Raw genomic sequence first — 16286 nt, 5'->3', positions numbered from 1 at the left:
TTATTGAATCGGGACTGGCTCTAACTGGATTGGATGTGTTTCTGTGACAGTCCAGTCAATACTGTGACTGTGTCCTCTCTGCAGCTCTTTGTCTTTGTCCCCCCCTGCGGCTGCTGCCAGCTCTTTAGTCCGCTTCTCAGGCGAGGTCCACTTTATGTCAAACGACCTCCCCCCTCCCATATTTTTTTTTTTTTTTTTTTTTTTTAGCTCTAAGCGGAAGTTCACAATTGACTGGTTAACGGAATTGAATACACACAAGAGGTGACGGAGGAACTGCAAGGTATCTTTTTTTTTTTTTTTTCACCATTCAAGCAGGTGGTCCAGTGTCTTCAGGAGGTCCACTGAAAGTAAAGCCTGTGGCGTGGGACAGAGACAGAGTAGAGGGTGTGGCTCCGAACTTCCACTTGACTGTCTTCATGTCTACAAAACTCTGCTCTTCTTCTTCAACACGAAGACATTCGGCGTGTCTCACGACTTCTGCTAAGCTTCCAGCCATATTCCTTGCAGGTCGTTTACATGACTTTTACCTGTCATTCTAGCAGTTGCTTTCCTGTGTTAGCTTGCAGCTCATGCTAACGAGGAAACATCGCTTACTGTACGCATCCGTTAGCTAGCTAACCTAGCAAAAACTGTGAGGACAAGTTGTTGTTTGTTCAGACTGTGACACACACCGCGACGTTAGTGTGAGACACCGCTGTCAGTGCGGTGCAGACAAAAAAACCCCACAACTTGTTGATGAGACGCGGTGCCAGGCTCCGGACTACTGGGTTCACTGTGACAGTAATGTCTTTATGAGGATGTTGAAACCCCTTTAGATATATAGATATATGGAATTATCTCCTCTTTGTGTGGCCCACGTGATATAATACTGAGGAAATAAGTGAATGTGTTATGAATTCTGAAAATCTGAAATCTGCAGCACCCCTCAGAAGTGGCAAAAAAAAAAAAATCTGTCTGACATGGCAAGAAACACGTGCAGGCAAATAGGTTGAAGTCAAACTTATTTGGAAGAGAAATGAAGAAGAAAAGCAACATTAGTACCAAAGGGCCCGGTTTTTAACAGCTATCACAGCTTATACCTACAAATACACAGTTTCCTGCTCAGTGAGGATTTCATGAGAGATGATTTGCATCTGAACTGAGCTCACTTTCAGTTTTACTTCCACATTAATAGTTTCAGGATAAACTGTTTGGTTTGGTTTGTCTGATCAAATGACTGCGGTCATGTTCCTTGACCGTTTGGACTTCTTTTTAGTAATGCTACCATGTTCCCAGATCTCAGCAGTTTTGTTTTTTGGTGAATAAAATGTTATAACACACACCCATTTGCCTGAACCAAGAAAATTAAGCAGGGTGCAATAAATAAAACTGACCCTCCCCTCTGTTATCAGGTTTATCTGAATCACCTCTCTTGTCCCTGCAGATGTGAGATGCCCCCTAAGCTCTTCAGTCTGTGTCCATTGTTCTTCTCTCTGCCACCATGACGACCGGCCGCTGCTCGTTGTTGCCAGAAGTTTTGCCGAGCCAGCGTCTTTCGGCCGATGTGAGGAGCCAGCCTGAGCTGGACTCTGAGCCCATGTGTGGGTTTTCCCGTGAGCTGCCTCTCCCGGGTAAAACCGTGGGGGGGCGCAGCGTGTCTGCTGCCGAGCGGCCTGCTTATTACACGCAGGTGTTGACCAAGGTGGACGGTCAGCAGATGTCTCCATGCCTGGACACATACACCAAACAGTGGTATGATGATGGATGTGTTTATAATTCAGTTTCAAACAGCGTATATAGGCCTAACGTTATATATTCACATGGTAATGAAACGAAAACAAAAAAATGTCCCTTAACTTCCTTCGTTCGTGTCTTTTGACAGTGCCGCACCAGAGGACACTGTGTGTCGGATCTGTCATGACAGTGGAGGCCAGGAGGAGCTGCTGTCCCCCTGTGAGTGCTCTGGGACCCTGGCCACCATCCACCGCAGCTGTCTGGAACACTGGCTGTCTGCTTCAGGAACCAGCGTCTGCGAGCTCTGCCACTACCAGTTCACTGTGCACAGGAAGTCCAGGCCGCTGTTTGAGGTACAGGATGATCGGGTCCGGCATTAGAATGACTCTGTTTCAGTGATTCGCTGCATCAGTGTTGAAGCTCTCTGTGCTTGAATTCTTTTTTTTTGGGTCGGTGCAGTGGATGCAGAACCCGGGTCTTCGTCAGGAGAAGCACACCCTGTTTGGTGACATGGTGTGTTTCCTGCTCATCACCCCCCTGGCCACCATCTCTGGCTGGCTCTGTCTCCGCGGCGCCATAGATCACCTTCACTTCTCCAGCCGACTGGAGGCCGTGGGGCTCATCGCGCTAACTGTTGCCCTCTTCACCATTTATCTCTTCTGGACTCTGGTTAGTATGCACATGTGTTGCTCTGTGTTGTTGTATCCTAAAAACCAAACTACGAGACAGAGAAGAAGCTGAGTTAGTAACAGTCCCAGACCCAAACCGGTAGATGGTTCCACAGTAGAGGAGCCTGAGAGCTGAAAGATCTGCCTCACTTTGTCCATTGTCTTCCTAAGGTGTCTCTCAGGTACCACTATCGACTATACTGTAAGTGGCGTCAGTCCAATCAGAGAGTAGTCCTCGTCCTCCCTGGGTCATGCAGTGAAGCTTCAGTGGCAGAGTCCTTACCAGGCTTGCAGCGAGGGACGCAGCAGCCGTCCAAGGAATCAATAGTCTGAGCACAGAGTCGGCTCCAGACGACGGACGCTCCTCCTCATCCTCAGGGGGATGGACTCTGTTGATCTTCCTCTCTCCAGCACTTTATAAAGCACTGCTCTGAGATGTTCTGTCAGAGCTCACGTCAGGATGTGTGAAAGATCTGCCTCACCTGGACACAAATACACTGTCAGCGGATAAAGCAGCAGCCGTGGCTCCTGATGAGGGATGGATGGATGGATGGACTGCAGGGTTTTGGTTAAACACTGTGCTGTTAGCTTGAAGGAACAGAACCACACTCAGACATTTTTTTACACCTTGATGAAGACACTGTGGTTCTAGTGTCACTTCATGAAAGTCCCTGGTGTGAAACTCGAATATGTGCACAGGCCTCCAGAGTCCTCACCTGGAACAGGTTCATGCACATGATGGAATCTGATAGTCTGACAATAGGTCCATAGACGGTTTTTGGCACTGATTGATTGATAAGGACACTCTTAAACCAAAGGGGTTTTTTTTTTTTCATTTGAAACATTTTGTTGTTTGTTGTGTGTATTGATGTAGAAAAATAAAATCTAACATTGTATACACTTCAGTTGGAGTAGTTCATTTTCTGATGATATGAGGGATTGCTGGAGATAATGCCTCACCTGTGGCCTTCTGCGTACCCTCACATCAGCACGAGGAGCATTAAGCTGGAAACTGGACTCATCCCACCACAGAATCTTCTTCCAGGTCCTGACTGTCCAGTCCTCGTGTGCTTGGGCCCAGCGGCACCGAGCAAACCTCTGCCTCTCGTTGATCAGGGGCTTCTTAACAGCCATGATGTAGGAGTCGGCCACGCACAGTGTGGGTGGAACACTGGACACCAGTTTGGTTTGACCACTGTCGCTGAAGCTCACGTGATGTCATTCGGCGGTTTTCCCTGCACATGCGGATCAGGATGTGGACATTTCTCGCTGAAGACACTCTTGGACACTCCGATTTTGGTTTGTCCTCCAAGCTGTTTTATATTTATATATTATATGTCGGGTGTGTTGTGCTGCCAGCCCAAAGCATTTGATTTAACTCATTAGAACCCTGTTATTGATCATTACTTCGCAGAAACCTTGATGGATCAAATGATTTCTAGAAAAAAATTAAAACACAAGTACAAGAAAAACATTTAATTACTTAACTATGAAGATTACAGCCATAGCATGCATAGTAACACACAGACACAAAAAAAGTACTTCAAACACTTCAAATATCAAAAAGTTTAACAATACAATCAACACTTTCTTAATCAGTGGTGCTTATTCAAAGTCAGCAAAAAAACAAAAAAACAAACCTCATGTCTGCTGCACGTCATCACATTAAAGCCCCCTGTGTGCAGAATGTGATTATAACGTGTCAGATTCTTCTGATGGCACCAGATTTTTTTTTATAGAAAAACGAGACGTCATGATGGAAATGGAGCCTTCTTGTCATCCCCAGATCAGATCTTTTTTTTCCCCCCATACGGGGGGAGTCCCAAAGTCACTGCTTCAAATCCCACACATAAAGGTCTTTAAGATAACTCAGCAACAGCTTACAAACGGTTGTCCTCATAAATACAATCATACAATCGTGGTATTTTCTGGTTTTATTTCTAAAGATACTAGAAAAAAAATGTCATTGGACAGAGGTTTCCATATTATGTCCACTCAAGGTCCAGATTGATGGGGAGGGAGGTCATTTATTATATTGACTCCAGTTAACTGCAGAGCTTTTAGTGTACTTGTCCTTTCAGTGTTTATTTTCCCCGCTCCAAATCATTTGAAGAAAAAAAAAAAAACCATAAAAACACTATCAAACTAATCTGAACCAGCCCCATGACCTAAAGTCATGACTGATATCTTGTGGCTGTTCCTGTGTTTTAAAGGCCTTCAGTATAGCTTCAACAATAAAATTAAGATAAAAATTATAAAATAAAATTAAATTAAAATCTATTTTTTTTTAAAAAATTACCAAGTACATGACTCATTGTTTGCTTAAAGACAGTCTGTCCTTGAGTTTAGCTTCTTGCTGCATGGTTTCAAAAAGGGAAACAAAAAAAAAAAAAAGAAACTGAACTACAAATACAAACTTTGTTCAATAACCCATATTATTTTAGATTTTAAAAGATAAAAATACGTCATTGTATTTTTATGAGAAATAAAAAAAGAGTAAATAAAATCCAAACGTCGTATTGAAATATACTACAAAAGATAGAAAAATAGTTCTAGTATTACAGTTGGCAGCAGACTGGGCTGGGCTCAGAGGAAGGAGGAGGAGGTGATGGTGGTGGTGGTGGTGCTGGCTGGCGGGCGGGTGGGTGGGTACAGGGGGGGATCACATGATGGAGCAGCCTCTCTTGGCAGTGCGAGGTTCTCCCTGCACAGAAACACAAGGGCCGCAAATATTCACGGTACCTTACATAACACACTTTCAAAATAAGACAGACTTGTTGGAAGTGTTTTCTCATTCATGCATATTTCTATATCTAATGTTGGTAGCTGGACTGGAAATCCTAACAATGTCTGTACTGAGCTGACGATCTCACCTGCTGGTGGAAGAGGTCTTCCTCAATGGCCTCCACGCCGTTATCATCTTCCTCCTCGTCCTGCTCCTCCTCCACAGCTGTCTTGTACGTTGTGGTTCTCTTTGCCACCTCCTGCCACACACACACACACACACACACACACACACACACACACACACACACACACACACACACAAAATGTTTGCCATTCAAAACTACCACCTAGAACACAATCCAAGTGTAGAGCACACGGATGGAGATAGTGTTAATGGATGTGCGTGTATGGTCTCACCTCTCCCTGAGGGTTGATCAGCACCACGTGGACATCCTCCCCTGAACCCCAGGAGGACTGATTCTTCCAAACCAGGTCCGTGGGAGGTTTCGAGCTCACGCCAGCATCAGATGCCCACACCTGCACGCAAACAGGCATATTTAGGGTTCAAGAAGCCCCAAAGTCCTCATAAGGGGGGCGGGGGGGGGGTGTCCACCATGACAGAACGAATGGAACTGGTATCAGAAATGCTGAACACTCACAGTATTGACCAGTCATGTTGCAGCTGATTATTACTAGATGAACACCAACTCTGTGGTAGAAGTTAGTGAAATGTGTAATTGAAATGTATATGAGTAACTGCACCAGTCATTCAAAAGGTTGATATACTCCAAAAATGCACAAGTTAGAAAAGGAAAGACTTGTGCTCACACAAAGGCAGTCATGTAGGTCTGTCGAATTACCAACAAACTTGGGCCTGTAAGTTTGCTGTACCACAAGATGTGATGCATATTGGCCATTAGGTGGCGCTTTCACACAAAGTTAAAAAGAAAAAAAAATACATACATTCCAGCTTCAGTGTCTCTGTGCTGCTGCTCTCAACCTGAGACTTGCATTGCATTGTGGGCCTGCAGGTATCACCTCAACGGGCCGCCAAGTGTGAATTGAGTGGTGGGGGTTGGCTCTCGGTAATACCTGCCTGCAGGTCTGCAAAAATGTCTTTACTAATGTCTATCTGAAGGTTCTACAGCTAAATCTAAGGAAGTGAGTCCTTCAGCACTTTTAATGACTGCCATTATCTTAAACTGGTTATCACTATGTGTGTGGACTTGAGGAAGAGGAATCCTAAACAGGCTAAACTCCTGAACAGGTTTAGCTGAAAAGCTCTTACCGTGACTTTCTGACCAGCCTTCAGGACAAATTTAGGCGTGAACTTGTAGGTGGACGTAGCATTTCCAGATGTCTTAATCATCTCATAACCCACCATGGCCTGGTCCTGAGACAGACACAGACACAGTCATCAGCACAGTAAAGACATTGGTTTCATACGCTATGGTTACACTGGTGTCGGCACATTAGTGCACGTGTATCAGGATCTCACCTCATCTCCGCTGTTGTGAAGGCAAACGAACTTGCCGTCGGTGTCGATCTCGTCAATACAGATGGGTCCGGTGGCCGAGGCAGAGTGAGCGATGGACACCGAGCTGCTGGCTTCTTGTTCCTCCACATCGATGCGCTTTCTCTTCCCCCGAGTAGTCCGCACGCTGCGGCTGCTGGATGAGGCTCTCGACACCGTGACGCGAGATGAGGGACTGGGAGACAGCTTCAGCCTGGGAGATGAAAAAAAACATTAACAGTTCGATTTCCTGGGGTTTTCATTTTTGAACTGTTGTAACATGCGTGCACCACTTCCTACAGAAGAGTTTTTATTTTCTATTTTTCTATTTTTATAAATATAAATGTATGTGTGTGTGTGTGCGCCATTTTTTTTGGCATGCTCCTTTTCTGTCTGTGTGCTGAACTGGTGCCATCACTACTTGCAAACCTCGTGGACCCTCACCTTTCCTCTTCTCCTTCCAGGAGTTTGCGGTAGGCGTTGATCTCCATGTCCAGAGCCAGTTTAACATCCAGCAGCTGTTCGTACTCATTCAGCTGTTCCTGCATCTTGGCCTGGATCTCGGCCACCTGGCGGTCTTTGTCTGCCAGCAGCCTGCGGCTCGTGTCTTTCTCCTGCGCCAATGCTGCCTCCAGCTCAGTGATACGATCACGCCAGCCACGCGTCTGAACATACACAAGGGGAGAGTCAGAGAGCGAGGCGGCAATGATGTTGAATTGTCCTGTGGCAGTTCTGTGTGTGAATGATGAGCCCAGTCCTGTCTAAAGGTGAGTATTAGACTGATGGCACGTTTCTCAGCTTTTACAGTTTTCACATACACAGAGATAGAACCAGAAGTGAAAGCATTCTCTATGAGCAACAAGCCCGACGACGGATGTCAGAATTGTAAACACCTGAACTGGACTTCCTGTTTTCATACTGCAGGTCTCTCTGCTACCTGAAGTGAACATGCCCCACCAAGTGCTGCTGCTGTTGTTGGTCTGGATGCCAACTTATTCAGAATATGTTAAAGGGAGCCCGGCCTAACCTGTGGGACCTTCTGACCGTCATGTCACAGAATGTCATGACAAGAGTATATTCAAGCTGCTTCCACAGTGAGGAATCAGCTGCACTTGAAAACATGGTCTGCTTGAATGGAGGTATGACATGTTTTATTTTTTATGGGAGAACAGGTAAAGCTAACAGTATCTGTAACATGAGTTTAAGCAGAAGTTTCTTATCTTCAAAGTCTTTTTCCAAAAAAATTCATTTGGACTTCTCCAGGGCACTATGACATATACTGCTGGTGACAGGGGCAAAGTGTAGGAATTGGCAAAAGACATACTGGGGCAAATCCTGGTAGAAGTTTTAACCCCCCACCCCTCATGTTGAGCTAACATTAGTTTGGATCAATCTGACCTCAGCATAGAGCAGTGGCTGACATTATGTCACACCTGCATGGATTGTGGAATAATGTTTTTCCACAGCTTTACCCTCTTTACAGTCTGATTAAGTAACTTGTAGACTGTTTTCTTCAGTTACTGTTAGACTGATAACAATCTCACACCCAGTCACAGAGACTGGGAAGACGTAGTGGTGGCAGAAGTAGAGGACGGACCATGAGAGGTGGAGGAATGAGAGGGAGATGGCAAGCAGCAGCATCACTAGCTGAGCTTGGACACAGAGTGGAGGACTTTCTCTGACAGAGGATGACTGAGACACAGGTTTATGGACCACTACAGTTACTATTTCTTCATGCTTTCATGTTGGACTGAGGCCGGACTGGACGCTAAGTAGCTCAAGTACAAAGTGGTATTATGAGACAGGGCAGGCTGAGGCTAGCTGCTTGGTATGCTAACTTCAGTAAATACCATATCTCTGCAACATAAAGTCAAAACTTGTTATTTCTTCGTATTCTGTTGATGATCTTAGTTCATTTTTCAACATTTTAAACCAAAATACTTTAAGAAACCAATTCTAATTCTAATTCTGTGAAAAAAAAAAAATAAAAACTTAATGAGTAAAATGAAATATCCACCTCCTTCTGCAGTCCTGCCATCTGGGCGGTGAGGCTCTCGATCCTCAGGGTGGACTCTCTGAGCTCCTCTCGAGCGGTGTTCGCCGATGCTCCGTTCATCTCAGACAACCGACGCAAGTCCTCGAGCTGGATACAAACACACAGATGTTCTGAGAGTCAGCAACATCAACTACTGTTTCCTTCTCATCATCAAAGAGGAACTGAGCAGAGTCTGCCACTTCCTGACATGCAGGAAGTTAGTAAAGTGTTGTTTGGTATGTTTACTGGTGTTACTTAAAGAGCCATTACTACTTACTTTCATACTGTGTATAAGTATGCTGTAACTGGACTGCCTACATCCTACAGACAGCATGTGACTGCATTTAGCCTTTCATCTTTTCTCATTTATTATGGTGCCAGCACTACAAGGCAGCTGGACTACCTGTGCTTTGGTAATGGTTTTGACAGATTTGTCGGAGGAACAGGACTGAAAACACTGTGAGCAGAAGATTCAAGTGAAATCTACACTTAAATGTTCCGTTTTCTATGTGATAGCTGTGTGAAAACTAAACAGAGGTATGTTAGAAATGAGTAACGTTGAATGCATTAAAGTTTTTTTTAATCACTGCATTGGTTATTTTTTTATTTTTTAGAAGATTTACAGAGACACTTAACATTTACATTCAACTGAGACTAGGGTTGGACTGATGGACGGCATCCTCGTCCATCGCCAGCTGCTGTTAGTTATAATGTTGATGCCCAGAATCGTGACTGGTCTTTAAAGATGGATCATTTTGATGAAACTGAAATTCACTGTAAGAGACAGTCATTTCACTCCTCCTATCACTTTCACATGGAATGGATTATTATGACCTGAGACAGAGTGTGTGTTTGTGTGTGTTCATACTTTGGTAAGGTAGGTGCTCTCCATGTTGTCCTTGTATATCTTGATCTGCTCCTCATTCTGAGCTCTCATGTCAGCCAGGGCCTGAGTCAGTTTGTATTCATACTCCTCTTTCCGTCCACAGTCCACCTCCACCAGTCGGGTCTCATACCGCTGCCGGGCGTCTTTCACTTCCTGTAATACAGCACACATTCAGCACTTAGAAACTGTCCTAATGAACTCATGTCAGCTCTGGAGAGGTTGAACAAATAAAACAAATGAATCCTGTCTAGTTCAATGAAAAAATAATTTAGCTACTCAATTGTTGATTTACACTGAAAACTCAAGGTCATCGTGCTTTGGCCATTGTGGCTTCTTGATTCTGTTTCTGCAAGTAGCAGACAAGCCAAATCAGCAAGTGTTTCTATTATTCTGTCTGCTTTTTTTTTTTTTATTTAAATCAGTGAGGGCAGCTTAAATAACACAAACATCTCTCTGTATAACGCACCATAGTTCAGCAGCACCACAAACTACATTGTCCAAAATGGTCAAAGTTGAAAAACACATATTGAACATTATAACCTTCGTGAAGACAGGACTTATAGGAAGACTGTTGTATCAGTAGACCGTATTATTTTACAGACAAAAAGAAGACTGATAAAATCATAAATCATTTCAGACCAAAGTCCACCCATCAGTCAAAGATGATCAGTGTGATCAAGTAACGTAAAGTATTACTGATGGCCATATGGGTTTTTGACACATTTCACATAGAACTTGGGATTGATCTGTGGGTGTATAACAGATACACTTGTGTAGCAGACATGCACTGGCACCAGAGACAACTATTAAGGAAGTCACAATAAGGACACTCAAAGTTTGAACTTTGACCTCCCGCAATTAAAACTACTACAGGGACAGGAAACTGAGACAAAGGGATCTTTCTTTGACTGTTATTCTCCTCAGAGACACAACAAAGACTGTTGTTATCACTTATCACTAAGGTGTGGGCCTTAATGATAAGTGACACACACGCTTCTCATCTAGACACCTACAGTAAATCAAAGGTCACATTCTTGAAGCAATGCCACAGGAGATTATTCATTTTCTGAAATTCATTTAAATAACTATGCAGCTATGCTGCAACCCAGATACTACAGCTCAGTAAACAGTTTAAGTTTCTATCTCTTATAGAATTTAGAATGTGAAATGCAATGTTTAAGGCAATATCTACCATGTGACCATACAATCAGCATCCTAAGGGCAATTATGTTTTTCTTATCATCATCAATCACAATTCCACTGTTGACAGTTTATTTATTTATTATTTATAAAGCATTTATTTTTTTTATATTGGTCAAATTATTAATATATAATCGCTGATCAGACTCAAGAGCTCGTTCAGCAACAGACTCATGCCTGTTCCTATCAAGCTATATAACTCTGAACTGTACACTTCATTATAATTAAACCTCACATACATATGTAAATATGAAGATATGTTTTTTTCTGATATTGGGTTATATATATATTCTAAGGGCTGGGTATTGTAGTATTTTTTACTTTAATTTTATTTCTTTAAACTCTTCAGTATACTACGTTTCATTTTCTTTCTTTTCCTTCATTTTCCATTAGGAGTTTGATTGTAACCAAGGAATTTCCCTCCAGGGATTAATAAAGTTACTCTGATTCTCCGATCAATCATTTGCAAAAATGTTGAAGGTTTGTGAATGACGTGAAATCCATGTTGTATTATTCCTTTATGTCGCTAATAACGCTGCTAGGTGCGTATAACATTTTAGTTCATGTTTTAATGGTGGAAGGCAGACGTGATTATTTGAGTCAAGTTTGGATTCAAACAACTGCTTTAGAAAACGACTGACTTCTCCAGTTGACAAACACAGGGAGGAGATGGGTACCCCCCATTAAGACGCACACCCAGCCCTCACAAATAAAAACAGAGGAATTTTTTTGTGCCTTCCTTTTTTTGCCATTTTGCACTTCTTTTCCTTTATGAAGTGTTCCTCTGTAGTTTTTGTCCTCACGCCTTGTCCTTATGCTATTTTCCACACCAAGTCAATAATAACTTAAATCAGAAGAGCTCTTCATAATATTTCTTATAACTTTTCAATTATTACCACAGTTACACTTGAAGATTTCTGAAGGTTTTGTCTTGTTTGGCCGTCACCAATCCCTTTTAATGTTATTTAGCAAACGTTAAGTACAGTGTTTGCTTTCACTTCACCATCAGCCCGTCAGACACACACCGGCTGCACGCCTGCCCAGCTGCCTACTCAGAAATCCACACTGGTGCCAGAAGAAAGAAGTGTGCTGGCAGACTGCCAAAGCCTAAAATAACTGAGAGACACTGACAGTACCTGTTGCCTAGGTAACCCACGACGCCTCCAAGAGGATCTACCCAGCGGTCGCTGTTAAGATCACTGACTGCAACTACCAACTGCTATGGGTTCTGGCCGAGTCTCCATACTGTCAACTGAAGTAGGCAAAGCCATCTTTTATACCTTTACCCATGACTGGGCTGATGTTGGAAACATTTTATTATTCTTAAATTTCAGTTGTAGACATCTCAGTATCTATTAGCAGAATAAGATTCTATAAGATTAAGAATCTATCAGAAGAAGACCAGGAACAGCCTTCCTTCTCTTTTTTATTTATTTTACTTTTGTTTTGATTTGGCCTTGTCAGCTTGGACCCTCAGCCCAAGAGCTTTGTCTACTTTAATTCAATAATATATGAAGTTCTCACCTCCTCGTGCATACTCTTACGGAAGTCCATTTCCTCAGTCAGACTCTGGCAGCGGTTTTCCAAGTCGATGCGCAGGAGCATCTCATCTGAAAGGTGCTTCTTGGCCTGAGCAAGGCCTGTGTCCAGCTGACAACATACACGCAAAAACAGGCAGTTTTACAAATATAAAAAAAATAAGTCTAGAGGAATGGAAAATGGTTATCATACATATCAAAAAAAAACAACCACACCACAAAAAAACCTGACAATTCAGCACAAATAACATTTTGTTGATGTACAAGTTTCAGAACAAAAGCAGATAATCCTGAGAAATATTAAAGCAGTGCTGTACCTCCTGCAGCTGTTCTTGCAGGTCAGCCAGTGTGGCCTCCAGGCCCCTCTTTTCAGACAGTGCTGTGGCCAACATGGCCTCTTTAGAGTTCAGCTGAGCCTCCACATCTTTCAACCTGGCCTGGGCTCCTGCTGCCTCCGAGTCCCTCTTGTTGTAGCTGGAAGGAGGAGGAGGAGGACAGGGCATGGTTAGTGTATGTGGACGACAGTGTTTAATGGTGCCAACTGATGGTGAGTTCAAAACCCAAAGACCTAAGACACACCTATATATCCTAATACAGATGTGACATGTTGGACCAAAACCAACCCCCGAAGCACAAGTGGATGTTCACAGATTACACTGTAAAGTACATTATTAATGGCTAATGGAAACTTTGTTGACATCATGCAGCCAGAAAGGGAAGGCTGTTTGTTTTTATTTCTTTTGGTCCACTCACTTTCTATCAGTGAGGAAAGAGCAAATATTAGAAAGAACGTCCAACATAAATACAAACTAGAACCTCTAAAATTAGCATAAACCTGAATGAGTGCATTTGTTGATTTACTGCAAGGCTGTTAGTTTTAACCGACCCCTCTCCTCTTTTTGGTACGATGCAAACTTTAACAATTTTAACCACAAAATACACAGTGCATAAAAATGGAGCATGTGATGTGCAGACATAGAGTGGTTCCTGCTGCCAGTTGACTGTAGTCAGCCCATTTTACAGTACACAGGGTCCTCTAGAGGCCATAAAAGGTCAGAGTAGAAGAAGAGAAAAATGTGGAGAATCACAGCAGAGCTACTTATTTATGTTTGTCATTTTCCTGTTGACTATTTAAAAATAAATGTCTTTCAATTACTGGATACTTTGACATAAAAAATAGACCAATAAAACAGTCTCGCTCTATATGAAAGCCACACATTTTATTTTCAAAAAACACCTAGGACATCCGTTTTCCAGCCCTAAGCCTGGGTTAACTAAGTCAACATGGAACTCTGTTGAGCCAGGGGCCAGTTATTTTCTTATGGTGTGCCTCGGGGGTTATGATGAGTGGGTGGATAAACTATGAGTGGAATGTAGTGTGGTAGGTCTGCTTTCTAACATATTATTGAGAAACACTGGCTGGGAGAGCAAACCACAGGCCCTATGGACTCTTAACTTCACCTGCACCTTCTCAGTAAGCCCATACTTGACACAATCAATGATCAGACAAAATAAGCACATTCAGGAAATCACTGACTGCTGGCTTCTAATGATGAAGAAACATTACTATCTCTAGACTGTTTGATATTAGGGACACAGATTTTAAACACAGATTTTTAAAAATCTCTAAATTAAGTGGGCTGTGTTGAAAATCAATAGCCTGACATTAAATTTACTCATAAGGCAGATGCTTTTATCCAAAGCGTCCTGTGCATTGTTCACTGTAGCCAACGTTTGTCCAGCTGCTGAAAACACCTGCTCAGCTGAACAGATGTCCCAGAGATGCAAAAAATACTGTCGCACCAACTTCGTAAGTCCAGGAAAATCTTTAAACATTTGCTTCCACTGGTGAATGCATCTCTAGTCAAAGCAAGGCTGTGTCACTTATGCTGTTAACCCCACGTCTGTACTGATTATGTTCGGAGCATGTTTAATTAGATCACTGCTGACACTCAGCTCCAAGCCTGTGTTAACCAAGCAGCTGCTTGCTGCTTCTGTTGAAGAATAGCGTTAGCCCCTGATAGCTAGCTAAACTGGACGGCCACCTTTCACACAATTTTCACAACTTTATGCTACAATGTCCATCTATGCAACACACACACAAAGAGCCACGCAGCCTCTGAGTTCTTCCTTGGATGGCAGGAAGGTGTGTTTGTTTTTAGTTTTTTTACCTGTGTGGCCCTTACGGGCAGTCACAAAACAAGTAACTCCATTTCATTAAACAGTAAGAGGAAAACAGTACAGTACATTTTCTAACAGTTACATACCAGATCCCACTCTCCTGCAAACGTTAATGTATATTGTTGTTTAATGTATATTTAATCAATTAAATTATTAACAGCAACTCATTGATTAATTACTGTCATCTTTAATAAATGTGTGCAATCATTTCATCTTTAGTCACTGTTGACCAATATTTGTAGCATTTTAAAACATGAAATCAGATGGAAAAGCCCCTAAGATGCATCAAGGTAAGAGTTTAAATAGATAAGAACATCCAAACCATCCAAAGTCCATGTTCAATGTTTCTCCATCGCACAAACTACGGAAGAACGCACCACCACCAATAAAAATACCATCTATGTGAAGCTTGGATTATTTCTTTGTTTGTTTGGTCTCAACACTTCTTGGTGTTTAGAATTGGAACAGTTGCACAGTTGATCGGCTAACAGCCATTTCAGTTCAGAGAGAGCACTCACTACGCTTTCATTGAGAAAAATTCTCCTCTGTCTATTCATGCCCTTTAACAGCTGTGAGTAAACAGCTGCTGTTGTCAAGTTGTCACGGGGCATATGGGAATGCACTGAAACCACACTGGTGTTTGTGTATACATGGGTGCTGTCCGTACAAATGACGACAAAACCCAATATTCAATAAAAGCAATTTGGATATGAATATCACTGTGCACCACTTCAATCAGAGCAAAAACCTGTAATTTTCCCAATTAAATATTAAAAGCACTTAAACCCTGTGCCAGGGTTTATGTCTTTTTTGTTCACATACTATAACGTTAGACCCTGAAGGCATCGTGTGACCTTCCATGGAAGCGGACTCTTGCCATCCTAATTAAAGCAGGTATATTTCTCTAAACTGTGTTTTGTGGCCAGTGATTTTCTATAGGCCAAGTTTGAGTGACGCTCTCACCAAACGAAAAAAACGTAATCCCCCCCTTCACGGTTTCCCGTGCGTCATGTTGCAATTGTGGCTCGAAAATCAAAGCCGGCGCGCAAGCCTTTAGCTAACCATCAGCAGTTCCTGTCCGTATTAGACTGTCTGGCATGATTATAAAATATAAGTGTTACCGACTTACTTCTGTAGAAGCTGGTCATAGTCGGACTTGATTTTTCCCAGCTCAATCTGCAGCCAGGCCCGCTCCTTGGAGGAGTCATCCAAACACCTCCTGGCGTCGGCTAGCTCAGTCTCATACAGGGCTTTCAGTCCAGTTACCTCCCTACTCCTCACATCTTCCCTTTCGCTAATCTTCAGGTGGAGTACCTCGTTTTCAGACTCCAAACTACGGACTTTGTCAATGTAAACGGCCAAGCGGTCGTTGAGGTCACTGAGTTGTTGTTTTTCCTGCAGTCTGGTTATTCTGGTCGGACTTAGCGGTGTGCCGCTGCCGCACGTGCTTCTCTGGCCGGTCGGAGTTGCAGCCGCAGTCGCCATTGTAGAAGAGTAGCTAAATAATCCGTATGAAAGACGCAAACCTAACCAGAATATCGATTGTTCTGCTGTAGCGATTTAAATTTGAGCGCTGAACAACAACCGGCACTTCCGAAAATTATCCTGGAAGTATTTGCTTTCGTTTCTTAACCGAATGAAAGAGGGGTTTGGCATCCTAATATGGCGGCTCATTGAAAATTTTACGATATGTACCGTTAGCCAATGGTGTGGCTCGACGCAATGCGTCTTTCAACTTTGACTTTTGGGTTCACTTGTTAGTATGACTAACGTATGCCGAAGTCCCCTCGACCAGGCGGAGTCAATTTCCGTCACGCTTTCAATG

At 42.9% G+C, this 16286-nt stretch overlaps 2 protein-coding genes across 4 annotated transcripts; one reads left to right on the top strand and one right to left on the bottom strand.

The window, feature by feature from the left end:
• Positions 1-214: 214 nt before the first annotated feature.
• LOC121195063 (E3 ubiquitin-protein ligase MARCHF3-like) lies at positions 215-2914 on the top strand. 3 transcript variants are annotated; one of them, XM_041058250.1, is made up of 5 exons: positions 215-280; positions 1424-1731; positions 1862-2066; positions 2173-2382; positions 2553-2914. In XM_041058250.1, the coding sequence occupies exons 2-5, from the start codon at positions 1481-1483 to the stop codon at positions 2712-2714; spliced, it is 828 nt and encodes a 275-aa protein (XP_040914184.1). In that variant the 5' UTR covers positions 215-280; positions 1424-1480; the 3' UTR covers positions 2715-2914. The 3 variants fall into 3 exon arrangements, with proteins under 3 accessions (XP_040914184.1, XP_040914185.1, XP_040914183.1); XM_041058251.1 differs by having other exon boundaries at positions 240-347; XM_041058249.1 differs by lacking the exon at positions 215-280 and adding an exon at positions 354-507.
• Positions 2915-4187: 1273 nt separating this feature from the next.
• On the bottom strand, positions 4188-16124 carry lmnb1 (lamin B1). The gene is made up of 11 exons (XM_041058241.1): positions 15591-16124; positions 12598-12754; positions 12267-12392; positions 9525-9695; positions 8639-8764; positions 7066-7286; positions 6607-6835; positions 6397-6501; positions 5526-5645; positions 5255-5365; positions 4188-5085 (listed from the first exon to the last, which is right to left on the bottom strand). The coding sequence occupies exons 1-11, from the start codon at positions 15944-15946 to the stop codon at positions 5044-5046; spliced, it is 1764 nt and encodes a 587-aa protein (XP_040914175.1). The 5' UTR covers positions 15947-16124; the 3' UTR covers positions 4188-5043.
• Positions 16125-16286: the final 162 nt, after the last annotated feature.

The sequence above is a fragment of the Toxotes jaculatrix genome, chromosome 16 (genome assembly GCF_017976425.1).
Source record: "Toxotes jaculatrix isolate fToxJac2 chromosome 16, fToxJac2.pri, whole genome shotgun sequence".
In the NCBI taxonomy this organism is placed as follows: Eukaryota; Metazoa; Chordata; class Actinopteri; family Toxotidae; genus Toxotes; species Toxotes jaculatrix.
Note: the sequence above shows the minus strand (reverse complement) of the source record. Positions and strands in the feature narration are given on the sequence as shown.